The 26,070-nt window shown below is 39.3% G+C and overlaps 1 protein-coding gene across 5 annotated transcripts in view; it reads right to left on the bottom strand.

The window, feature by feature from the left end:
- The window catches only part of GRK3 (G protein-coupled receptor kinase 3), a 122,277-nt gene that overhangs the window by 45,646 nt on the left and 50,561 nt on the right, over positions 1-26,070 (bottom strand). For 4 of the 5 annotated variants that reach the window (XR_004422060.1, XR_004422059.1, XM_033097314.1 and 1 more), the window contains exons 3-8: positions 24,963-25,036; positions 14,583-14,684; positions 12,727-12,801; positions 6,797-6,858; positions 2,950-3,001; positions 1,090-1,181 (exon numbers count right to left, since the gene is read on the bottom strand). Coding sequence is in view for 3 of the 5 variants with exons in the window: in XM_033097314.1 (XP_032953205.1) it covers positions 1,090-1,181; positions 2,950-3,001; positions 6,797-6,858; positions 12,727-12,801; positions 14,583-14,684; positions 24,963-25,036 (457 nt within the window). In the remaining 2 variants the exon portion in view is untranslated. The remainder of the gene's footprint in view (positions 1-1,089; positions 1,182-2,949; positions 3,002-6,796; positions 6,859-12,726; positions 12,802-14,582; positions 14,685-24,962; positions 25,037-26,070) is intronic. The other variant, XM_033097316.1, reaches the window with a different exon arrangement.

Below are 26,070 nucleotides of genomic sequence, written 5' to 3'. Positions count from 1 at the left end.
GAATGGGGAAGAACGTTGTCCTAAGAGAACTCTGTTTCACAACATATTATCTCATTTAATTCTTACAACAAGGTAGGCACTTTTATTATCCCTACTTTACATACAGACTAAGACGTGGAGGCTCAGAGAGGCACAAATCCTGCCCAAGCCAGGAAGTGTGGAAGCTGAAGCTGATCGAGCCACCTGACACCAGGACCCCACTCCAGATCACTAGGCTACGCTGTCTCAGCACGAGGCCAGGCTTCAGACACCTCGGGGCCAGGCACTGGGCTCACTTTGCACAGGGCCCCAAAGCAGAAAGAACGACGACGGGCACAGATTAGTGAAGGTCAGTTTCAGCCCCCAAATAATAAAAAAACATGCCAACTACTGGACCAGTCTGAAAACAGGAAAGACTGCTTAGCAAAACTGTCAGTGCCCAATTCCAGCACGGACTCAGGCAGAGGCTGAGTGACAAGCTGCAGAGGATGCTGGGGCAGCAGGGGGAAGTGTGCACTGAATCAGGTGACCTCAATTCCTCCTTGGGACATGGACTCAATGATTTTATAAACTAGCTTCACAGACGATTCCACCTTGCCCACTGTTCTAACACGCCTGTCACTCCATCAAACTTGTAGCCTGGGTCTATCAAATCATCCTTTTCCATTTTCTTTCGCTTTCAGAAATGTGTTCACTTAAACTGCTTCTGTATTAATAAAACTTTTCCCTACACTTAGTACCTCCACCATTCACTTTCCAGAAGACCCTTACCCCTGGCTCAGGTGCACCTGATGCCCCACACCCCCCTCCCATGAGACAAGGGACTGAGATGAGTGATGGAGCCCCACAATTCCGACCCTCCAAATAGGGCATCCACGCTTCTCATCAGCACCCCGGCTTTTCATCTATGGAAGCCACGTCATCTAAAACCACACATGCCTAATTGTGGGAGGGTCACTATTTAGAAGAGAATGTCTATTTCTTTCTGAGGTAAGCTACTTCAGGAGCGAGATCATGGGCTTCCATGAACCTCTGCAGGAATTGTCTTTGGATGTGAACATAAAATCCTCTTAATGTGCCCAGCAAAATGTATGAGCGCAGAAAGCTTACATTTTTCCAGTGTCTGCTTTCCTGCAACCATATACTTCACCAAAGCCTCCTCGCCCAATGATCCTGTGGACGCTGAAATCATTCATGGTCAACTGTGAATTCAAAATACAAAATGGAAACATACAATTGCATAAAACTTATGTTGTGAAGATTTTTTCCCATGCAAAACATATACAAGTTATTGAAATGGCAGCTTTGATGTAGATCTGCCTTTTCCATGACTATTTCTTCAAACTGAGAGATGAGATGCACAAGGTAGCAAAATTTTCTAGAACTTCCTCCTGTTCCACCCCCCAATCTGCACAAAATGGAGGCAAATGGGAGGATAACAAACTGGGAGCCAAGTCAGATTGCTTTTCCAATCTCATAAATCTTAGATTACAAGATGCACCCTTTGAAAAGAAGTGATTGTGAAATTTCTAGTCAAAATGAAAAACAACTTCAGCTACTCTGAAGTCTAACATTTGAGAACAGCTCGGCCAATTCCAGGAATGATCATGGCACAAAAATAAGTCTACATCAAGGGCGTCTGTGTTTTCATAAGAGTGGGCCATATGATCAGAAAACCCAACAGATGCTGGCCACGTGGATTTTTTATCAATAACATCAGTGACTAGAGGACTCACCCTGGGCATGTGAGCAAGCAACACGACTAAGGGAGATATAAAGAGGCTTTATGCAGAGGCACCGGCCTTTTGTCAATATCTCGGCAATGCCAGGCTTCACGCGGAGTTGTCATAGCATCAGACGGTGCAAAGGCAGACAGACCATCCCACGGTCCTGGTGAGAGGCTGTCGGACAACAGCAAATGCCTACTAGTTTACATATCCTGGCGAATCCAGGGTCAGATTCTCGAAGGTTGCCGCAAACAGCCCTAACAACATCAGGCCCACAGCCAGGTGGGGGTGTCTGGCCCATAGGCTTTATACTTGATGCTTAGGGGCCACGGGACATGAGGGAACCAAGCCGCCTGGAGGAGCACAGCATAAGGAGGATCCACAGCAGAAGACAGAAGGGATTTTAAAAATGTGTGTTATTGCCTCTTGCTTCTAAATCCTGCCAGTAAGTGTGAATGAAATGGGAAGTTAAGAAACAAAATAAGAACAAAAAATACCCCAACTCCTTTTCCAATAATACCATTCAAGTTAAAAACTCAAAATAAATAAATAAATAAATAAATAAATAAATAAATAAATAAATAATCCAGTTGATAATTTCTCTGTCCCAAATGCAAACCTATGTGAAGGGAGGACATAAAGGAGAAGGTAAAAGAGGCTGAACAAACAAACGTACATTCTAAAAGTGAAGCAATGATTATGCCCCGGAATTACTGACATTGAAAAGTTGAAAGAAGATGGAATGCTAGGGAAATACATGTTAGAAAGTAGCCAGTATTTGACGATGGCTTTTAGCATTCTCAAACTAAAAGAAGAAGAAGATGAAACTTTGGTTTAGGAAAAGATGTCGTCATTTTTATTACATGATTATACCTAAAAATAGGAAAAGAAAGGGAACTTTTCCAGGATGGCGAAAGATAAGAAAGGGCCTATGGGAATTACATTATACAGATTTGGATTTTTACTACTTCTGTTAAAGGGTCAATTATTGCTTAAAATATCCTTTCTTAAATAAATAAACACATTCTTATAGGAATATGAAAAAAGAGAATTAAAATTCAACTTGTTTACAGCTGGATATGGGAGGATGCCTTTTTCGTACATAAAGCTGTAAGAAGCACATCTGTTTCGCCAATGTGTCACCCTTGGGAGTACAAGTATTTTCTCACGACGTTAAGCCAGAGGAAGTTTTTATTTAAAGAAAGAAAGAAAGAAAGGAAAGAAGGAAAAGCATGATACTTACATGGATATTTAATTCTACGTTTTTCCACTGACAAAATCTAGTGAACTTGTCACTAAAAAAAGAATATCAATAATTACTGGAAAGTTAAATATCAGATTAACTGGATTTAAAGAACAATATTACAAGATAAACTGGAACTGCATTACAGCTGTGCTGCTTCTCAAATACAGTAAGTTTTTTTAAACATTTTTTTCACAAAGCATTCACCGGTATTCGTGGCTTTATGATTCAAATGAAAAACTTCATGTTTTTCCTTTAACTGTCATTATGGTAACATCTTGATCTGAATCAGCACTGTCCGACAGCAGAATAATATGAGCCATATGTGTAATTCAATTTTAATATTTTATTTAACCCAAATGTATCATATCAAAAAATTATCATTTCAACATGCAATCAGTATAAGATTAATTATGAGAAATTCCACATTCTTGTTTTTATATTAAGTCGTTGAAACCCAGTGTGTATTCTGCACTTACAGCTCATCTTAATTCAGACTAGTCATATTGCAAGTGTTCAATAGCTACACGTGGCTAGCGGCTATAACACTGGACAGTGAAGTTCTCAATGACAAAAGAAATTAATGTTTGAGAATAATTATAAGAGTAGCAAACACTCCGATGTGCCAGGCTCTAGAGGTTCGTTTACTCCTCCCACCAACTCCATGCACAGGTACTATGACAATCCCCATTTTACAGCCGAGAAGACCAAGGCTCGCCCACGGTCACACAGTGAGAGAAGGGGTGGAGTAGGATTTGAACCCAGGCCAAGTATCGCCTCCCGATGACACAAACAGTGTAGGAGAAGAACCTTCCAACTAGAATCAGAAGGTGCCGTAACTCATACTGCAGGGAAGTGCTCCCACAACTTACTCACCGGCTTGATGAATGCTTTTTGCATCCATGAAGTAATGAAAATATCTACCCCCTATCTATTTAATAAAAATGTATCTATATGGTGTTTTGTTTTAAAATTAAAAAAAATAAAAAATGTGTTCTACATTGAATGCATAGTTCTTCAAAGCAAAGAACACTGTCAGTGACTGTTAGCTTTCATCTAAGGCCCCGGCAGGATTTCTCACACATGAGCACAGTGTTCAGGGTTCTTTGAAAGAATAAATGAATGATGAAGAAAGAAAGAAAGGATGGAAAGGAGAGAGTTCTTACGAAGTGCAAGTTATAGGTATTATCAGCATTATAATAAAATGTCTTAAGGCATCCAAATATCCCAGTTCCCCTGGAGGTTTCATTTAATATGCCTTCTAAGGAGCTTTTAAAAATATTTCAGAGGCTAATAATCAAATTGGAAATCAAAAGCAGAACTCTTTGTAATTACATAGCATCTTTTATCAATCGATCTAAAATGGCTTTTAAGGGGTGTTTCATTGATCCTCCTCCTAACATGTCTGAGGCTGGTAAAATAAAATTACATTTTGAGAGTTTCTGATAGTTATTTCAAACAGTTTTTCGTTTCTTTGTTCTTTTTTTTAAGTATGGTGAGTACAGAAGGCAAAACCACATTGAGATGTACTCTACATTTATACTCGTATGTTCATGACTGGGTCTGTGAAATTTACGTAGTGTGTTGGGCTAACGCAGACTCTCTTTTCTCACAGATTCTGAAGTTCAGAGCTGGCGACAGAGGGTGGTGATTTAGCACATTTTACAAGTTAGCACGCTAGCTGGGGAGGATTAACAGCCTGGGGGAGAGAAGTGCCCCACTGGTCAAGAGAAGAGTCTAGAACCAACACCCCCCCTCTATCCTGCCCCCAAATAATACGACACCCCCCACCCCCAAAAAGAATACCCTCAAAATACACATTTTGTCCATTACATATGGGTGTGTTGTAACAAGTTCTTCAGGCAGCAGAGATGGCCCCTGGGTGCCCAGACTCAGTCGTGTGCCCATCGGGATTCCCTGAGCACTATTCCTAGTCGCTACCTACTTACCAGAATAGGCGCTTCTTGGGAGAAGAGAAACCATGGCAGAGAACAGAGTCGGGCCCAAGAACAGTGGGCTCAGCCAGCCAGAACCCGTGCAGGCGAATTACGAGGATCTCAGAGGGCGGGTCAGAAGTTGAAAGGAACAGAAATGACTGGGGTACAGTGAGGGTTTGGAAGAGGGTTTTTAACTCCAATCCGTGACTCGGGCTTTGGACCGCTGAGCAGTTGAAGTGGACTGCCTGAACGTGGCTCAGAAACCTCATGGAGAAGAGGGAAAGCCTGCCTCCTGGCTGAGCGCTACCTGGCACTTAGCCCTGCATCCCTGCTCCGTCAGGAGGCAGAGATGAGGCGTTGCACAGCGGATGACTTCCCACTGTCATCACACTGCCTGTGGCCACCCAGCCATGGCTTAACCGTGAGGCCCTCAGAGTGTGGCCAGTCCCGAGGACACTGATGGCCACAGAGTTCTATTTCCGGGCTATCCCACGCTCAAAACTCTTAGTTTGACAATGGATTTCTTAAATTCTAATGTGAGAGTGTATTAACATAAAAAGAACCCAAAAAGGTATAAAAACAAACAAATTGACTATAAAAATAATTAATTTACATAAAATGGTAAGTGTTTCCCGAAATCCAGCTGTGTGAGCTTGCCTAAAATGCAAACAGCTTCCCTTGTATTTCCTGTGACAATGACAGTGAATGGCTCACTCAGTAGGAGACAATGGGCCACGCAGGTTGAACTTCTCCAATTTAAATTGTGGTCCCCATCTCTCCCCTCTCCCCCAAAGATCATGAAAGCTCGGTTGACCCTGCAATGGGAAAGGTCGGATTTCAGAACCAACAGCCACGGAGTCAGCCCAGAGCCGGCATCCCAGCCTCGATTCCGCGGCTTTTGGGCCAAGTTTCTGCTGCTCCTCAGAAAAATATCATCACTTGGACGCATGTTAGTTTCCCAAAATATTGACTCCACTCCAGGATAAAATTATCTCTTGAACTCTGGTAGAACCATAACACAACGTTTTCTTTTTTTTTTTTTTCCCTAAATTACTTTAGTTCTGTGAACATGCGGAGAAAAAAACTAATGAAGCAGCATTTGTTCTTAAAGGGCAATTAGGGAACAGCTGCAGGCTTCTCGGGCAATGAGACGGCATCTTCATGTCCACTGTCTAGAACTCAGCCCAGTTTATGGGGCAAAGCAGTCAGTGTGGATGCAGATTCGGTTTTAGAAAGGCTGATTCTAACAGTGACGAACACTCAAATATGGACTGCTAGGGGCCTGAAAGGCAGACGAGCTCAACACTTTTACGGGCACCACTGAAACGTTTCGGCATCTTCTATGACAAATGCACTGAACAGCGTGAGTAACCCAAAGGGACATCTTTATTACGTATATGAATGATATATGTGACCACAGACATATATTAGCCTATACCTTTAAATTCTACTACATAAAGAATTGGACGCGGGCTTGTCCCACTTGGAGGGACACGATTTCGAAGTCCAAACAAATGAATTATTAGTAGATAAATTACAGACTTGTGCTTTACATTAGCAAAGGTATCCCAGTAAGACACTTTTAAAATTGAGGTTCCCTCGTCTATTTAAATTTTAGATCATTTTGAAGCTAAGAAACTAAAGGTCAAAGGAATGTTAAGATATGCAAGTCCTAAATTATAATGCAGAGTACCAGGGAGACAGCCTAACACAAAGCCTGGCACATGGTACCGGGTCAATAAATACTTGGTGAATGAATAAATTAACACATATTTTAAGGATAGCGCTTATTGAGTTAAATGAGGTACAAGATTTTACATCATATCATATCATATTTACATGCTAATATGTTATATGTCAAATGTATCTCCATAAAAGAAGGTTGTGTTTACATACATAAAGTGTCATACCTTTCCATAAATTTCTGAAAAATGTCGCCGCGAAGACTTTCACAGATTTCTTCTATGTATGGCTGGAAAGGAAGGAAAAGAAATTCCACACTGCATAAATAGGAACGGATGACAGTGACAAACACAGACCGATGAGACTTAGACGAGGAGAGGTTCCCAAGTACGCACTCCCACGGCATCTTGTGCGTGCCTTTCTCAGCACCTGTCCGATTTTCACTAACGGATTCATCATCATCGTTTAGTTAACAGTTATCTACACCACGGGATGGCACCTCGCATGAAGGGAAGGCCAAGTCTGTCCTGCTGACCGTTATGTCCCCACTGCCCAGCACGGCTCACTGCAGGTCACAGACACTTCTTAAATGACAAGAATCACTCGTGGGTCAGTGGGTGTGCGCCCTGGGAGGTCCCACAGGGCTTACGCTCAGAGGGCACAGGGCTGGTTTAGTGCTCTGTCGCCATTGTGAAGTTCTTCACAATTTCTGAACAAGAGGCCCCACCGTTTCATTTTGTACTAGGCCCTGTACGTTATGCAGTGCACCCTGTAAGTTACTATAATTATATAATCACAATTAATTATGGTTATTATAAATGATCAGCATTATCATTGAGTTTTAAAGACTAAAACCAAGGGACCCACGGGTAAACTTTTTAAAATTAGGTATTTTCCTTATTGACTTTCTCCCTCTTGGAATCATACAGCTAAAGGTAACGATGGGGTGGGATGTGAGGGCAAATTACTCCCAATCCTTATTTGGTACCCAAGAGGCTATGGGGCTGTGGCAGGTGCATTCCCTAAGTCTCTGAGCAAATTCATGGCTAAGCCGGGCTTCACATCTTCGCTGTGATGTTCATCTATAGTTAAATGATACTTCCATGCCACTGACTGTGGCGTTTGACTTGACTCCACGAGCTCAGTGTTCCAGGAAGGAAGTTTAGGAAAGCAGATGTATTTTTTCTACAGTTTTATGTTTTTCAAGAAGAATAACAATAGGAAATTTTGTATACTTCAATCATTATTTTAATAAAATGTAGCACCTTAACTGTATTTACTTAAAATATAAATACTGCCATTATTTTCTGTGGATTGTGACACATTTTGGAGAACAAACTTGAAATCAATTAATGCCAAGAAAAGGTTAAGGCCAGGGCTCCTGACTCGCTTCTGCAGGGCACTTGCCCTATGAACAATCTACTTCAATTTCATGCCGCTCTGCACATTACTGAATAAACGGCACAACTTTAATTTTCCATGTGATGAACTTTAAATCAAAACTATAAAAATATCAAATGTCAACATTTCACAGTTCAGTACAGAGTCAATTAGATCGTTTTGGAAAATATCTTGACACTCCGCATTGAATGATGCAAATTTAGGGTTTTCGGTGTGTTCTCACATCGTTCTGAAAATTTGCAAGAAACGAGGACCAGATCAGAAAGTGTCCAAGGCAAGTGATGAGACCAGGAAGTCTGCAAAAGCCACAGTAACCAAACAGGTAGTGAGACAACCACAGCTCTTCTGGGAGTCTCACTTCCTGCAGCAGAAAACAGACTCGGGGCTCAGCCAGCCTCTACCCCCTCCCAGGGGTACCGTGGTCGTGGGAAGGACACTGGGACTGGTCACTAAAACCAAATGGACATTGTTCCTTCCTGGTAAAAGGAGAAGCTGAACTCTCTCTCGCTCAAACTCTTCCCAACTCTGAAATCCTGTGATTCTACAATGACACAGACAATCTTAACCAAGTCCTCTAGATGCAAAAGCCTGAAGGCCATCCATCTCAAGAGGTTCAAAAGACATCGAAAGATTGCAGAGCAACTGTTCAAAAATCCATGAATAGGCTAAATTTATGTATCATAGAGTTTCTATTTATAAAAACTATTATGTTCATTAATAGTTTTTCATATTTTATCAAACATCCCATACTTTCTGCTAATAAAATAAAAGACAAAGGTCACTAGGAATTCTTCACTAAATATAACATATCCACTGCTATTTGAAACAGAAAGAATCACAAAATATTCCAGGTAAACAGTGCAAAAGCCAGAGTTCAACAGTGGCATCTGAGCAAACTACTTCACCTCACTTAATCTGTAAAATGGGATGGTCATATCTAATTTTCAAGGCTACTGTGAGAATTTAATAAGATTAAGAATGTTGAGAGCCAAGCACAGAGCCTAGCACAACCCAGGACTCCTCCCCACCCTTGCCGCCAAAATACGCCTATACAATTACTTACTTCTAAGTCAATTTTGCAAACAAAAAAGAATTCAATAAAAAGTATTGTGTATTTACTTTCAGAGCATTTTTGTTACACTCCCTTCTTTTCTTGGGTAGGAAATTTCAACTCAGGCATCATACTTCCTGATTTCAAAATATACTATAAAACGACAGTAATCAAAATTGGATGGTACTGACATAAAGACAGACATTACAGACCAATGGAACACAAAGAGCGTCCAGAAATAAATCCACATATCTATGGTCAACTGAGTTTTGACAAGGGTGTCAAGAATACACATGGGGAAAGGAAAGTCTCTTCAATAAATTCTAGTAAAACTGGTATCTATATGCAAAATGAAATTGGATCCTTACCTCACACCATACACAAAGTCGACTCAAGATGAATTAAAGACTTAAACAGAAGACCTGAAACCGTACAACTACTAGAAGAAAACACAAGGGAAAAGGCTTCTTGACATTGGCCTGGGCAATGATTTTTTGTTCATGACACTAAAGGCTCAGGCAACAAAACCAAAAATAGACAAGTGAATTGCATCAAACTAAAAAGCTTCTGCACAGCCAAAGAAACAACCAACAGAGTAAAAAAGCAACCTATAGAATGGGAAAAAATATTTGCAAACCATATATATGATAAGGGGTTAATATCCAAATAGATAAGAAACTCAACATACAGGTGGCCGGTTAGCTCAGTTGGTTAGAGCTCTTAACAACAAGGTTGCCGGTTCGATCCCCACATGGGCCACTGTGAGCTGCACCCTCCACAACTAGATTGAAACGACTACTTGATTTGGAGCTCATGGGTTCTGGAAAAACACACTTAAAATAAATAAAAGTTAAAAAAAAAAAAAGAAAGTAAAGAAAGTCAACGTAATAACAAAACAAACAACAACAACAACAACAAAAACCCAAATAAATTGACTTAAAAGTGGTCTAAGAACCTGAATAGACATTTTTCAGAAGAAGACATACCAATGGCCAACAGGCATATGTTGAAGGTACTCAACATCACTAATCATCAAGGAAATGCGAATCAAAACCACAATGAGATGCCAACTCCCACCTGTCAGGATGGCTATTATTAGACAGACAGGAGAGAAGTGGTAAGAGGATGTGGGAAGAAAGGGAACCCATGTGCACTGCTGGTGGGAATGTACACTGGGGCAGCCACTACGGAAAACAGTATGAGACTTTGCAAACACTTAAAAATAGAACTGCCACATCATCCAACAATCCCACTTCTGGGTAGACATCCAAAAGAAATGAAATTGGGACGTCAAAGAGAGAGCTGCACTCCCATGTTCATTGCAGAATTATTCACAATAGTCAAGACCTGGAAACTACCCAAGTGTCCAACGATGGAAGAAGGGATAAAGAAAATGTGGGATGGACACACACACACATACACACACACACACACACAGAGGAATATTATTCAATCTTTAAAAAGATGGAAATCCTGCCATTTGTGGTAATACAGATGAACCTGAAGGACACTATGGTAAGTGAAATAAGCCAGACACAGAAAGACAAATACTGTTGTCTCACTTACATATGGAATCTAAAAAAGTGAAACTCATAAAAGCAGGTGGCAGAATGGTGGTTACCAGGGGGCTGAGAGGCGGGAGGAATGGGGAGACGTTGGTACAAAGGGGACAAAGGGTACAAAGCTTCATTTACACAGGATGCACAAGTTCTGACTACAGTTAACGACACTGTATTGCCTACTTGAAATCTGCTAAGAGAGTTGATCTTCAGTGTTCTCACCACACTCACAAAAATGTAACTACCAGAGGGGACGGAATTGTTAACGAGCTTGATTGTGGTAATCACATCACAATGCGTATGTATATCGTTAAGCTGTCCACCTTAAACTATATACAATTTTTATTTGTCAATTATACTTCAGTAAAGCTGGGGGAAAATAATTTCAACTCAAAGAATGTCAACCAACTTTAATGTCCCTCTATACACAGGGCATCCAAACGCGTAACTTCTAACTATACTTTTATCAATATGCTCTGATGGTACATGTTACACTGAATTACACTAATACGCTCTTCATTTTAACCAATGTAATAATGAGTACTTCCTTTACCTTTGAAATAAGAACACCATCCATTCTATATCTATTTTCCCAGGGCATTATTTTCTTTTTTGTTTTTTATGAACAAATCAGGAAAGCATTTTTATAAGACATACTAAGTAGTAATTTTAAAATGGGTGTTCTTTGAAGGCATGAAAAGAATTTTGGTGGTCTTTGTATGCGTCTCACCTGGAACTCTTTTTTAATGTTACTTATGCTTCTTCGAGAAAAGCTAAAATCAGAATTGTAAAATCCATGTTGTGAGGTATGATTTAGCAATGTTAAATGTAACTAACAATAAGACTATCTATGAACCATGTCAAAGTCAACTGAAAACTGAAATTCTGACACTAAAGTATCACGGAGACAACAAAATGCAGATATTCACAGTGCACTTTTGAATGTCAGGTATTTGATTACAGCTGACATTTACGGCGCACATGATAGTGCGGCCGAGTGCAAAGCAACTCACATGTACCTTTCTCACTGAGTCCTCGGGACCCCTTCTAAGGGGGAGCCCACTGTCACCCCCACCTCGCAGGGGAGAAAACTGGAGTTAGGGAAGGTGCAGTAGCTTGCCCAGGTTTAATGAATCTAAGCCCAGCTCAATGAATTTCAGAGCCAGCTTTTAACCAACTAGACTACACAGAAAGGTCCTACAGTTTAAGAAAAGTCCATCTAATGATTTTGGCAGGAAAGTAACACTCAATTTGTTCCTGTATCCAAATGTTTTAAGAGACAAATGAGTATTTCCTCTACATAAAATAATCAAATTCATTTTGCATACATAAATCCTATCGTGAGGCACCAACATATAAGTCAGTTTGTCTCTCTGTAAGTGACAGAGTCATCCAAAACAGGATAAATTAACTCTTTCATTTATGAAAATCATTACATTACTCAATGGCATTTTTTTTCATGTTTCTTATCATTCACAAACATGAAAAAGTATCTTTTCCATTTGAAAATTTTACCATGTCCTTGCAAATGGCTACCTCTACAGAAAACACATAGGATGGAAAGGGCTTTGGAAAGAAGAAAACCCAGTACATGAAAAGAGCAGCAAACACACAGTCCCCTTCGTTGTTGACTGAGTTTTCCAAGCCTTGTAATTTCAATGCATTGGCCGTGTTGTGCTCAAGACCCAAGGAGCCAAGGTAAAATCCAGTTCCTCCAAACATTTGCTCTTGATTCTTGAAAACGAACCTGTGTCGTCTGGGTGATGATTACCGGGAGACTCAACACCTCTACTGCCACAAAATAAACCATGGGAAGTTCCCCACCTATCACAGGTGCCTGGGACGTCAAAAGGGGAAAGGCTTTGTCCTCCGATGTTTTGTCTTCATTGGTTTTTCGAAAATAATGTTACTAGAAAGCGCTAGTGAACTTTTTCGGGAAAGAAGTTATGAACAATGTTGGTAGAAGAGCACATTTCAACGAGATGACAGGCAATACTAAACTTCAATTGTTCCAGATGAACTTCCAGAGAAGAAGAGTCTTCCATAGATCGAGTCCTCCAGAACCTACACCCATGCAAAGACAATGCCACCAAGTCCAACTGTTAAGCAAATTAGATATATTTATTTGGAAATAATCTTATCTTACCTGAAAAAGAGTTGATGTTACTTGATTCTTGGATAGATGACTTTGCACATGTTCTACCGTCTGCTTTGAGAATGGCTTTTAAAAATCAAAAGCAATACTTTTTTCAACAATTATAAAACATAACAAACCGCTGTATATTGTACAATAGTACAACGTATTATTTAACACAACAATTACTAAACAGTAACCTGTGGTGATTATATTAACATGCATTCTTTAAAGATCTGTTGGATATTTGTGGGCAAGCTGAACAAATGCTTGTTCCTCTGAGCTTCCAGAGTTCTTACGGACACATTCTTAGAGGGCTGATGAGCGTGGGGGGTAGCTGACTGACATATCTTATCCCACAAGGGTTCAAGATTACTGTGATTAAAAAAAAAAAAATGTAAAGGATCTTATCATCACCTTACTTATTGCATCCCTCGATTAGTTGATAACAGGGTCCTAAAAATGTAAAATTTCTACAAAATTAAAATTTCTATATAAGAGAAAAATAAATGCACGAAAACACACCTAAGAATTAAATGCCAGGATTATAGAGCTAAACCAGGGAGGTAAAAGGTTTTAGCTTAAGGAAAGTCCTGCTATAACCACAACAGAGGGGGAATTGGTTCTAAAAGACCTACGCTGACAAGAATTACAAATTCTCTCCTCCCCTAAAACTTCAAATTACGTCTCCCTCCATAATGAACAAGAAGAAGAAAAGCCTAAAAAGCACATCGCACTGCTAAAAACCCTCTACATTGCTCTGGAAACTAAGTTTACAGAGGCTTTCGCAGTGAACATCTGGCATTTTCCAAGGTTCAACGGCTCCCGAGCAAGGCACGGGGCACCGAGGATTAGCTCTAGCTCAGAAATTCTTTCTACTGCAAGGTAGGTGGGTCCAAAGAACAGTAACACAATTATGCTACAAGAGGTGTCGTCTTCAGCCACCCCAGTAATTCAAATGTCAGTAAGAACTGCAAACACAATAAATACAGAACACTAAATACACTAAAACACACTGTTATCGTGGCCAATGCCGTCCCACCGAACTTTCTGACAGAAACATTGTGGATCTGAGCTGCCTGATACAGGAGCCACTAAGCCACAGGTGGCTGGCTGCTGGGCACTTGAAATGTGGTGCATGAAGAAGTGGGGAATTAAATTTTAAATTCCCTCTGATTTTAATAAATTTAAACAGCCCCATGTGGCTAGTGGCTACTGTACTGGACACAGCAGGCCAGGACTGTTAGGCTATTCCTTTGGAAAACAGTCTTAATGTAGAGATTAAATGGTAAATTTTTATTACTACTTATTCCACTTACTCATGGTGATTTTCTAGGAACCTACTTTATTCTAATGACCAAATTGAACTGTTTCTCTATTTACAAGAAAAAAAAATATTTTCAACCATTATTTAACAATTAATGAACACAACATAATAATTATAATCTTCCATATTAATTTAAAAAGAAACCACTTAAGGTTTATATTTATCAATATCTGATTAGTCTAATTGTTAAAGTATAGCTAAATTAAAACAATGAAGCTTAAGTTCCTTGAGAAAGTCTAAATTGAAGCTAGCTCTTTCTTCCATTGGTCTGAATTAGCTCCTTTATTTTACCAGTTTTTGCAGTGACAGTATCTGCTTTTGGAAATATACCAAGAGCATATGGAGCAACAGATATTGTATCAGAATGATCAGGAAACAAATGACAAAACAGGAGAAATGGGTTCCATCCTGGATGAGTAGTGTTTAATTTTTAAATACCTTCCACCTGTTTTACTTTTGTTCTGGAAACACGGAAGGTTGTCTCAAATATAACTATAGTAACAAATATAACTAAAAAAACAGAATAAAAAGAAATACTCACATGTGAACAAGACAGCAGCTCTTTCATGATATAGGTATCATAAATTTGTCGACTTCTATGAAGGCGATCTTTCTCATTATCAATCTTTTCATATTCTTTTATCTAGATAATTTAAAAGATATTGTTAAATGTTGCATAACTATGGTGTACACCTGAAACTAATATAATATAATATCGTACGTTAGCTATAGTTTAACAAAAATCTTTTAAAAATACATAAGTAAAAATTAAAAAAAAATAACAGTTATTGTTTGGCTACGTCTTCCTAGAAACTTAATTAATTATAATATGTTATTAGCCTTGGCAGAGGCCACTGCCACACAAGATCATGCAAATTAATGGAACCGGCCATTCCACAGGAAACAACTACTTCTAATTTGTAATAATGAAGTTGGAGTAATTTAAATTCAATATGAAACCTACAAATGGATTTTTTCCTATGACGATCCTCATCACTTAAATTTAGAAACACAATATTAGGAAACAAATACTGCCATGGTTACAATTATCTTACACTAGATCAGCCATGGACCATTCATCCTTGCCAATTCTCCTTTCCAAAGCACAAATAATTTAAATTTGGCTGTAATTCAGTTCTAAGAGTTATGATGGGGATCGTTCTCTCTCAACCTACAGGGTTACAAAACCAAAAAAAAATACATTGTCAGGATGCCTGCAAAGAGATTTTTTTTTTTAAACCAACTAAATATTTTGGAAAGGCATTAACCCATAGATAAAAACACTGGTTTTTCAGGCTGGAACCTCATCTGCACTGGAAAAGTATTAACAGAAAGTTTACTTCAAATAGTATATTTTGCTAACTTAGGGAAGGTAACATGACTGGTGTTAAGATGGGCACAATCAAAAAATCTTCTTTATAAATATTTGCTTTGTGTAGAAATGGCCCCATCACTCTAACCTGATAACGGAAGCTCCTAGATCAGAGAAGTGTTTTTGTTTATTTACAGAAATACTTTTAATCTAAAAGACAAAAAGAGAATGCAAACACAGATGAAATATGGAGCTAGGAGGAAGACTGTAGCAAAGACCTTCAATGTAATGACTAATTATTACGTATGACTTACTTTTGGGGGAAAAAATGTTTCGAACAGGTAGCCAGTTGTTCTACTGACTTTCATAGTACCTGACTGCTCTTTATTTTGTATGATACAAGGTGGGGCTAACGAATCCCATGGGAGAAAGTGTAAACTGAAGAGAAATAAAAGTTACTGTTTTCCTTTACAGCCTGGGTTTGACAGTTTTGAAACCCAAATCCGTAAATCCTGTAAGAATTTCTGAGAAAGAAACAGCAGGGAGAGGAGTATGGGAGGTGGCATATGAGAGCTAGCTGGGTCACATACTGAGAAATGACCAGGGTCATCTTAACTGCCCTGACATATCACCCGTGTTACACTGAGATGGCTGCGAGTCACAAGTCTGGAACTGCCAGGGCTGAGAATAGTCTTCTTGGAACAGACAAAAACTGACAGAAAGCGGGCAGACAGGGATAGGCTGATACCTCATCCAAGAGGAAACGACTATTTGAATGAGGGAGCAATCTAGCAATGTCGGCATAACCAAAGCACCTGGCTTAAGCACCCTCAATTAATTCAGGAGAACAGGGCTAAAGAGTTCAAACAGCAGGCCAGAATGCTGCAACGCCAGCGTCAGACACCAAAACCCGAAGGAGAGCCGGAAAACACAGGATTTGGGCCTGGTTGACTTCTTTTGTTGTTTTGTTTTAGGCAGGTCCAAAGGTTAATGCTAGAATGCTAGGGTAAAACAGATAAGACTGTTAGTGAACCAAAGGCCAGTGTTTCTGCCTAAACATGTGAACAAATGCAAGGACTACTGAGCCTTCATGGAATTGTTATCCTTGAAAACAAGTATAATGAAACGTAAGTCTATGTTTCAGGGGCCCTATAAAGCAGGTTGACACCTGATTCAAAAATGCTGATTCTATGGAAGTTTTTCAGGACCTGTAATAATCTGGCTATACAGAAAATTCTAGTTTCTTGGGCAAATCATACTCTGAACCACAATACTGGCTTCATTAAGAGCCTTGCGCCTCCTGAACTCCAACTTGCACAACAGCAAACACAACACTCAGTAGGAAAATTAAAAGCCTCAAGTGTCTGTGGCTCTGATTCAAAATTTGCTTTCCATTATCAGTAAGACCACTAGTTAAAGAACATGCAGGCAACTATCCATTAGCTCTAGACAGGATATCCTTATTGTAGCATACACAGAAAACATGCCACCTCTAATTCTGGCAGTTAGGTTGTCCTGGTAACCTGAGCAGGCAGAGGCTTGAGTTCAAGGTGAAAAATCTCCCCTGCAGCAGAACACAAGTGTCCTCATCAGTGAGACACATTCCCTGGTCATGTAGTCCCCTTCTGCTTTACAAAGCTCCCTGTACACATGCAGCCGAAAGACTGAGAACCCTAAGAGCAAGCGCTTTTGGTCCACAGCTTTCTCACCCCCCGTTGGTTTGTCCCACGACCATTCCAGCGGGATGGTCTAATACCATCACTGATGGCCTCCGCTGTGCCCAATCGAAGGTCTCTCCTCTGTGTTTGGCTTCACTGGCTTCTCAGCAGCATCCAACTCAGTTGCCAGTCCTGTCTCCTTTGAAGCTTTCTTTCCTGACTTCTGTGATCTCTACTCTGCAGAGGTTTGCCCCTGGCTCCTCTCCCTTAGTCTCCCTTGGTAGTTCTTTCTCCTCTGCTTGATTCTAAATACTGAAGCGCCTCAGAGCATGGTGCTAGGGCACCCCTTTTTCACCTGCTATTTCCTCCTTAGGTTAAGCTATTCAGTCCCACAGTTCGAAACAGCAATTGAATTCCACTGTAAGTCTGGACCTCGAGGGCTCACTTCTCCCCCTGGCGCTCCAAATTCTAAGTATCTAACCACATGTTTGATATTTCTAAACCCTCTCTACCCCAGCCCAAAATGCTCTTCCCCTAGTCTTTTTTCTCACAAAAATGAGTAAAACCATATGCCAAGCTGCTTAAACCAAAAAGAAATAATCATCATTGATTCTGCTTTTTTGCTCACACCCCACCCCTCTACCCCGATATCCAATCTATCAGCCAATCAGGGTAGCTTCACACTCAAAATGCAAACCCAGGCTCTGCTTCAGGTAATAGCCAACTAACAGCTAACAGAACAATCCTCCTGAAGAAAAAGAAACAAGTAAATTCGGGACATATATAATACGCAACTACACGGGAGAACTGGGGTGACCAACAGTACACAGATAACGGAGCAGGGGCATCAAACAGAAGCTGGAAAGTAAGAGAGCATATTCCTGAACATAAAGAGCCAGAGGGGGAGCTCCAAAATTCTGTGTATAAACTCTGTCAAAATCTCCGTTGGGCCCCATAAGGACATGTGAGCGTGGCTGACACAAAGCAGTCCAGCTAAGGCTAGAAAGAAATAAACAAGCTTCAGCAGCTACCCTTCGTATGAGAAGACAGAGCTTGAAGTTTGAGTAAGCCAAGTTAACTGCTAAAACAATCAATCCATACCCTTTGGAGAAGCAAACAGAGTTTAGAATATCAATAATATATTAATCACAATGTACAAATTACAATCTGAAATTATTCTACGTATGAAGAAAATGGGAAAATGTAGCCCAAATGCAAGAGAAGAGACCATAAATGAAGACCAATCCAAGATGACTCTGACATTGGAATTATCAGACAAGGATTTAATGCAGCTCTTATTACTATACTCAAGACATAATAGAAAATACTCATGTAATGAATAAAAAAAAACAGAAAATAGCAACAGAAGAATATTAACTATGTAAAGAACCAAATGAAAATTTTAGAACTAAAAAACACAATAGCTTAAGTTAAAAATTCAACGGCTGAACATAATAGCAGATTAGAGACGCCAAAAGAAGGAGTCAATGAATCTGAAGACAGATCCATAGAAATGACATAATCTGAACAACAGAAAGAAAAAATATTTGGGGGAAAAATTGCAAAGGGCATCAGTAATATTTAGGATAATATCCAAAAATCACATATATATAATTGGAGTCCCAGAAGAAGGGGAAAGAGAGACTGAGATAGGAAAAATATGTTTTAAGAAATAATGATCCAAATTTTACCAGAGTTAGTGAAAGATATAAATTTACACATTCAAGAAACTCAGCAAACCCCACAAAAGGTAAACAAAGTACCTAAGATGACTCCGCTAAAATGCAGAGATTGTTAGAAATGAAGGTAGGATGAACAGGACAGTTTTATATCTGACTAAAAGAAATGCATTATTTAAAACACTGATTGAAAGTGGATGGGGAAAGATATATCATGAAAACAATAAGCATAAGGAAACTGAGGTAGCCAGTGAATATATTAATAGTGAATAATGAATATCTTAATATCCAGTGATGTCCTTTTCAAGACAAAAAATACTACCAGCAATAAAGAGGGCCATTTCATATAAAAAAATAACAATTATAAATGTATATGAATCTAATAACAGAACTTCAAAATATATGAGAAAATTGACAATAAAAAATTGACAATTCTACATCAGGAGTTGCAGACTCGAACACCCTTCTCTCAGCAATTGACAGAACTACGTATAAAATTAGTCAAGTTGATCTAATTGATATTTATAGAATATTCACCTAACACTCCCGTTTAAATTTTCCATGCGCTTTAGAATAAAATCTAAATTGGTTATCTGGCCGCCAAACGCTGTCTCCTGTCTCGCTCTTCAACTTGATCTTCTCTCCCACACTACTCCACCCCCTCATCCATTCTAAACACACCACGCTGACCTTCTTTCAGTTCCTCAAACACACCAAGTTCTTTTCCCCCACATTAGGGCCTATGTCTTAGCTCTGACTTCAACCTAACACGGTCTCCCACTGACCCTGTTCCCCATCTTTAAAAGACTAGCCCCCTGATCATTCAAGCTGCAGTTCAAGTGCCACCCGCTCCGAGAGTCAGTCTTTGACCTTCAATCTAAAGTGGCCACCAAGTCACAAGACATGCAGTTTTGAGTCACTGCATAACAGTTATCACATCCTGATAGATTTCCTGTGTTTTGAGTTGGCTTTGAGTCACTACATAGCAGTTATTACTTCTTGATATATTTCCTGTTTGTTTATTTATTACTTGTTTATTGTCTGTTTCTCGCATCAAAAATAGAAGCTCAACGACAGCAAGGATTCTGTCTATCTTGTTCATCCAAACAATGCCCCCGGCATTGGTGTTTGATAAATATTAGTTGAGCGAGGAAGACAATCCTATATAGTAAACTTGACTTCTGATCTTCTATTTATTTTCTGTTTTCCATTATTTATTTTTACATCTAGGTATAATGTGGGTACAATATACATATTTTATAAGCTGCCTTGAAATCCAACAGGAACAAAACGTATAAACCAACACACTGAGCAGTAACTATGTGCCAGGCGCTGCTCTGGTGTGTTGTGTTCACACACGACAACTAGGAGACAGGCACTGCCATCCCCCTAATTCTTAGCCGAGGAAACCCAGGCAGAGAAGCGAGACTGCTGGCCCAAGTTTAAGCAGCCAGTAACTACTGGAGTCCAAATCCAAAGCCAGGCCGTCTGAATTCAGAGCTGGAACTCTCAACCACTATGTTACAGCGTCTTGTGTAGCTCAACGGTGTATGACAGACATTATGCTTTAGACAACTGTCCATCCAGCATCCTATCTGAGCCTCACGATTAGCCTATCAAGTAGGAGGAGATGATTAGCAACCTCGTTGCACAGATGAGGTAACTGAAGCTCAAATATTAAGTCCCCGTGCTGGGAGCTCCTCAAGCACAGGGACCACGGACTGTTTGCATTTGTAAGCTCCGGGTCGGAAATGAGGCAGGCACTTCAGAGTTTGCTCGATGACTAGCCCCACGTCCCTCAGCAACTGAGAGGCACAGCTGCACCGGGAGCCTAGCTAGGCCTTCTGTCGAGGAGTTAAATAATAGTCAAGGTGAAAATACTGCTTACGCACACACAAGCAGCAATCATACGTAAGTATTACATGAGCATGACAGACCACAAATGGCGTGAGACTCAAAGGAGTAAGAAACATGTACAGATGGACTTGCTAGAGTACAGAAATTGAGCCAGACCTAGGCTTTCCAGGGGCTGAGAAGGCGAAGCAGCATTCTAGGCTGGGGAAAGGGCATAATAAGGAACAAAAAGAAGCGAAAACTATGGAAGGAATGGTTGCTAATAACTAATATAAAGATATATGAATGTCAGGATAAGCTGTTAGGACTTTCATTTAGCACAGGCAACAGTAACTATTAAAAGTGTGGGGACATAGGAGAGCAGATATATGAATGTACAAAATGTACAAGATGCCTGACAAAAATGTTTTCTAGAGATTGGGGTGACGAAACAACCACCAGAAATACTCAGACTGATGAAACCAAGGAGTCAGAGAAGAATTACTGATAACTTCGACGCTTAGAAACTGCACTGACTTAGAGAACTGTATTGGAAGGCCCAAGGCTGGACAGCATCTTCGGTAAAAAGAATACAGAGCAAGTGGCTCAGGAGCTTTGGGATATAATCTGATAAGCCAGGTCCATCATGTGCCAAGCCAGCAGACAGGCGAGGAGAGCTGTGGAGCAAGCCAACAAAGAAAAATTCCAATGTTTAAAGGTCAAATGAAAACATATCAGCACTAGTCACCACCTTATTGGCAAGAAGGGCTTACGAAATAGCCCTAAGCAGATTGGCCATCTCCTTCAACCTAGCAACAGTTATCTTTAAAGGAGATTTCTCCGTATTTGACAAGGCGATTTAGTACTGCTGAAACTGGAAAGGTGAAGCTTTTAACAACACAAGAAAGAAAAAAATTTTTGACAGATCAAGCTGTGCTGCCCAGATAAAATGCCTGATGATTCAGACTGAAATAATAAAGTTACTTCATACTGAGTAAAATCCTTTCGGATTTAGCACTCACTTTTTTTACTTGACGCTAAATGTACATCATAATTTGACCATTCTTCCTGGAAATACGTTAATATGATTTTTAAAATTAAGAAAAATATCAAGTTTTCGTGTATCAATAAACCACAAAGAAATATCCCTCCAATTTCAAACTTGTGCAAAGATTACTAGTATCAGCCCTAATTATGCTATGCTTTAGGGTAAAAGACATCATGCTAATAACAGTACATACATGTCATTTCTTAAATATGTTTAATTAAAAATATTCCCTAATTCTTGTTTTAATTTCCTCTTTGACCCACAAATTATTTAGAAGTGTATTTGTTTCCAGGCAGGTAAGGATTTCTTAGTTGACTGTATTATTAAATTTGAGCTCAATTCCACTGTGGTCAGAGACATACTCTGAACAATTTCAACCTTGAGATTTGTAGAAGCTTTCTTTAGGGCCCAGCATAGGATCTATTTTGATAAATATTCCTTATGCACTTTAAAAAATACAAAGTACATTTTTGCTGGATGCAGCATTCCATGTCTGTCAACTAAGTCAAGTTTATTCATGACTTTAATAAGATCTTCTATATTCTTACTAATATCTTGCCTGTTTGTTCTATTAAACTTGAAGTGTGTGCCTCCCACTAGGATTACAGATTCAGTTTTAAATCTGTCAGTTTTTGCTTTATACATTTTGAAGTTATGTGATTTGTAACATACAGATTTCACACCGTGGTCCTGACCCTTTTATCATTATGAATAATCTCTCAACCTCAAAGTAGCATTTGAGAATTAGTGTACTTTGTCTGATATTAGTGTTGCTATACCAGCTTTGCTTTGGTTAGCGTTTGTATCATATATCCTCTTCCATCCTCCCGATTAAAGTATGCCACTTGTAAGCAGTATATAATAGGATTCTGATTATTTATCGAGTCTAACAAACAGTCTTACTTAGAGTGATTAGCCCATTTATATTCAATTACTTATGCAGATGGATTTATTGCTACCATCTTACTCTGTTTTCAATTTGACCACCTACTATTTTATGTCCCCCTTTTATTAGCTTTTTGCCTTTTTTTAGATTAATACAAAGTTGTTTTATTCCATTTCCCTCTCCCTCTCTTTTAACTTGTTAAATGTGCACATTTTATTCTTGTGAAAGTTACCTTGGAAATTACAATGTGCCTCCTTGACTGATTTCAAGTCTATGCAAATGATGACTTTTACTATTACCCCCAATAATTCTAGAATCTTAATACACTTTAACTTTTTAACCCCTCTCCTGCTTTTTGTGCTACTGTCATGTGTTTTACATACATTTTAAACTCTAAAATCATTATATTATTGTTTTGCATGGTCAACACTTATATTTTACATATTTATCCTTTATGATGTCCTTCATTCCTTCTTGCATTTCCACTTGGGAAAATTGTCTTCTACTTAAGGTAGCTCCCTTTAGTATTCACTGTAATGTAGGTCCATTACTGACAAATCCCCTCAGTTTCTATCTGAAAATATTTTTATTTCACCTTAATTTTTTGAGGCAAATTTTTGCTGGGAATGGAATTTTAGGTTGGCAGATTTTTTCTTTCAGTTATTTAAAGATGGCCATTTCATCTTGTTTTGTTTTTGTTTTTTGTAATCATTTCTTTTGAAATTTCAGAGTCAGGTCAGTCACAATATTACTCCTTTAAAAGTAATGTTTCTTTTTCTACCCTCTTATTTCTTTTAAGATTTTCTCTTTGTCACAGGTTTCCATAGACTTATATTGATGTGCAAAGATATGTTTCCTTTGTAGTCATTTTGCTTAGGATTTTCTAAGTTTTTTGAATCTGTAAGCTGCTATCTTTCATCATTTTGTAAAACTCTTAGTATTATCTCTTCAAATATTGCTTCTGCCCCATTCTCTCTTTCCTCATTTAGGACTCCAATTCTACCTACGTCACACCTTTTAACCATGTCCCAAATGCTTTTAATGTCCTTATCTATTTCTTTTTTATTTTCTTTTTTCACTGTGTTTCAGTTTGAGATTACCTACTGACCTGCCTCTGCCTATTTATTAATCCTGTCTTGTATTGCAACTAATCTGTTATTGGTTCTAGCCATTAATTCTAATTTCAAATACTGTACTCATGCTCTAGAATGTCCACGTGGCTTTCCATAAGAAAATCAAATTATCCTGAAATTCCATATCCTTCCATCAATTTTGTCCATCTTTTTCTGTATCTATTATCTTGAATATATTATTTAGTTATTTTAAGCACTCGTCAGCCGACGCCAATATCTGATTCATCTGTAGGTCTGCTTCTATTGCCTTGTTTATAAGTCATATGATCTTGTCTCTTAGGTATCCAACAGTTTTTTACTGTATGTGGAACATTGTAGATTCTCTATATATGTTGTTTGCTACCTGCAAAAAAGACAGCGAGGGCTCCCCTTATACTCTGTCACACAGGTGTAGGAGGTCATCGCCCAATAAAGGATTGAGCTGGGCTGGGTCTGAATTGCCACCTTTTGTAGGATTCAGGCTGCCCCCAGAGGACCGCATTTCTAAGGCACGGGTGTCAATGGAGTTCAGTGAGAAGTCTTTGTCTCCTCAGCACTGGAATCACTTCTGCCCTTAAGAGGTTTTCAAAATAGCTCTTTTGCCTCCTGTCCCACTCACCTTCAAAACTTGGCATATATATTGAGAGAAAGACTAAATAAACACCTTTGGGGCTCCTCCAGTGCCCTTTATTTTTGACCCTAGCCCCAGAAACCTATTCTGGCTTTTAGCCTCCCAGAAGCAGCCTTCTCAAGGGCCAAACCTGTTACACCTGGGATCAACAGCTGACCCAGGTGACAAGTAGCGAAAGATCTTCAGTGTTAAGGGAGCACTCCCCATGGGATTTCCTCTTGCCTGTTCTGTTTTCAGATTCCTGCCCACAGGAGGTCTACACTTCAATATAGCACTGTAAGGCTGTGGGAGATTTCAGTGTGTTTTCCAGAAGCTTTCTGCCCAGCTCTTCGGCTCCCCTCTACCTTCTCCCACCAAGTCTCCAATATGTCACTCCAGCAATGTGTGACCAGAAAACTTTGCTAGTTTCTCTTTCACCCAGTAGTAGCCCTCTGCCCCAGCATACGTCTCCAGAATCAGCAAGCTTCTGCAGAGAATAGAACGGCTGGTAATCTTCAGTGGACCTCTGAATGATTGTCAATTCTCTGGAATTTTAGTCCAACTATTCCTCATTGCTTCCAGGGCATTCCAGAGCCTTTAGAAATATGATTTATATAGATGTTGTCAGCATCTCTAATAGACTACATATTATATCTTGGCCTACTAATTACTTTCAATGAATTTCTAAATATTTGTAAGATACTCAGTAGTCTTAATATTTTCCAAAGTACAGTTTAAATATGCTTTTGAAATAAAAGCATCAGTAAAACAGTTACTTCTTACCTCTTCATAAAACTTCACCTGAGGTACAGCTTCATTAATTTCATTCAAACAAAAATCTTTAAATAGCAAGAAACCTAAAGGAAAAGAATAAAAAATTTCAGGGTGGGTAATAAATTGAAGTTTTACCCCACAGGGTATTTTCAAAGTAATGTGTTTATCCCTCAACCTCTTCCTCCCATACATTAAAAAGAAATCAAGATTTCTGGAGGCTAATGATACCCTGGAGGGAAATACTCCAGGTCAAGTAAGAGTATCACATACCTGGCTCCTTGCTCTGGGGTTCCTTCTCTACTGGCAACCCCACCCCCCACTTTTTTAAAATACGTGATAAGCAGTACTAGTGGTCACCACCACTTAGAGCCATTGGTCACTATAGCAAACAGAAGGAGAAGCAAAGAAATAAGAGAAACGAGTAATATGGAAATGTTGATAAGAGTTGCCATGGAGCTAATAAATACTATGCCCACAGAAACAGGACTAAACTCCCTACAAAGACAGAAAGACTTGCATAACCCTTCTAGCCTTTTTTCTCACCACTTACTCCCTCAGTGTCCCCAAATACCTCCTGCCAGAGCAAATTACCCATTCCCAAATCATTTTTCTCTCCTTCACAACTCCATGCCTCACCTTTAAACAATTAGTACTATATACCTAGAATACCACCTCCATTGCACAGTGCCTGTGGCACACAGTAAGAGGCCAACAAATATTTGTTGAATGAATGTTTGCTTATATAACTCTTCCAACATGCCTCTTGTCGAAGTATTTAGCACACTTCAATTAATTATCTGCTTCGTTAGTCTCCCACCTGTTTGCAAATCTTGTTCATAGATTAATGCCCAACACATAGTAAGGCCTTACTGAATGAATGAGGTTGAGTAGGACAGGCTGCATCAGACTGAGAGTACAGAACTAGAAGATTATAAAAAGTCAAAAACAACACAAAAGTCAAAAAAATTAAAGGATTGCTCGAAGAAACAGAAGTCACAAAAAGGAACTGAAGAAGGAGTTACAAAAAGTCTAAAATGTAGGAAGAAGGTAGACCAGAATTCCCAAGGTAGGACTGAGACAAAGGAAGCAGCTTTGACAAATTAAGTCAGCAGTTCAA

The sequence above is a fragment of the Rhinolophus ferrumequinum genome, chromosome 25 (assembly GCF_004115265.2).
Source record: "Rhinolophus ferrumequinum isolate MPI-CBG mRhiFer1 chromosome 25, mRhiFer1_v1.p, whole genome shotgun sequence".
NCBI classification, from domain to species: Eukaryota; Metazoa; Chordata; class Mammalia; order Chiroptera; family Rhinolophidae; genus Rhinolophus; species Rhinolophus ferrumequinum.
Note: the sequence above shows the minus strand (reverse complement) of the source record. Positions and strands in the feature narration are given on the sequence as shown.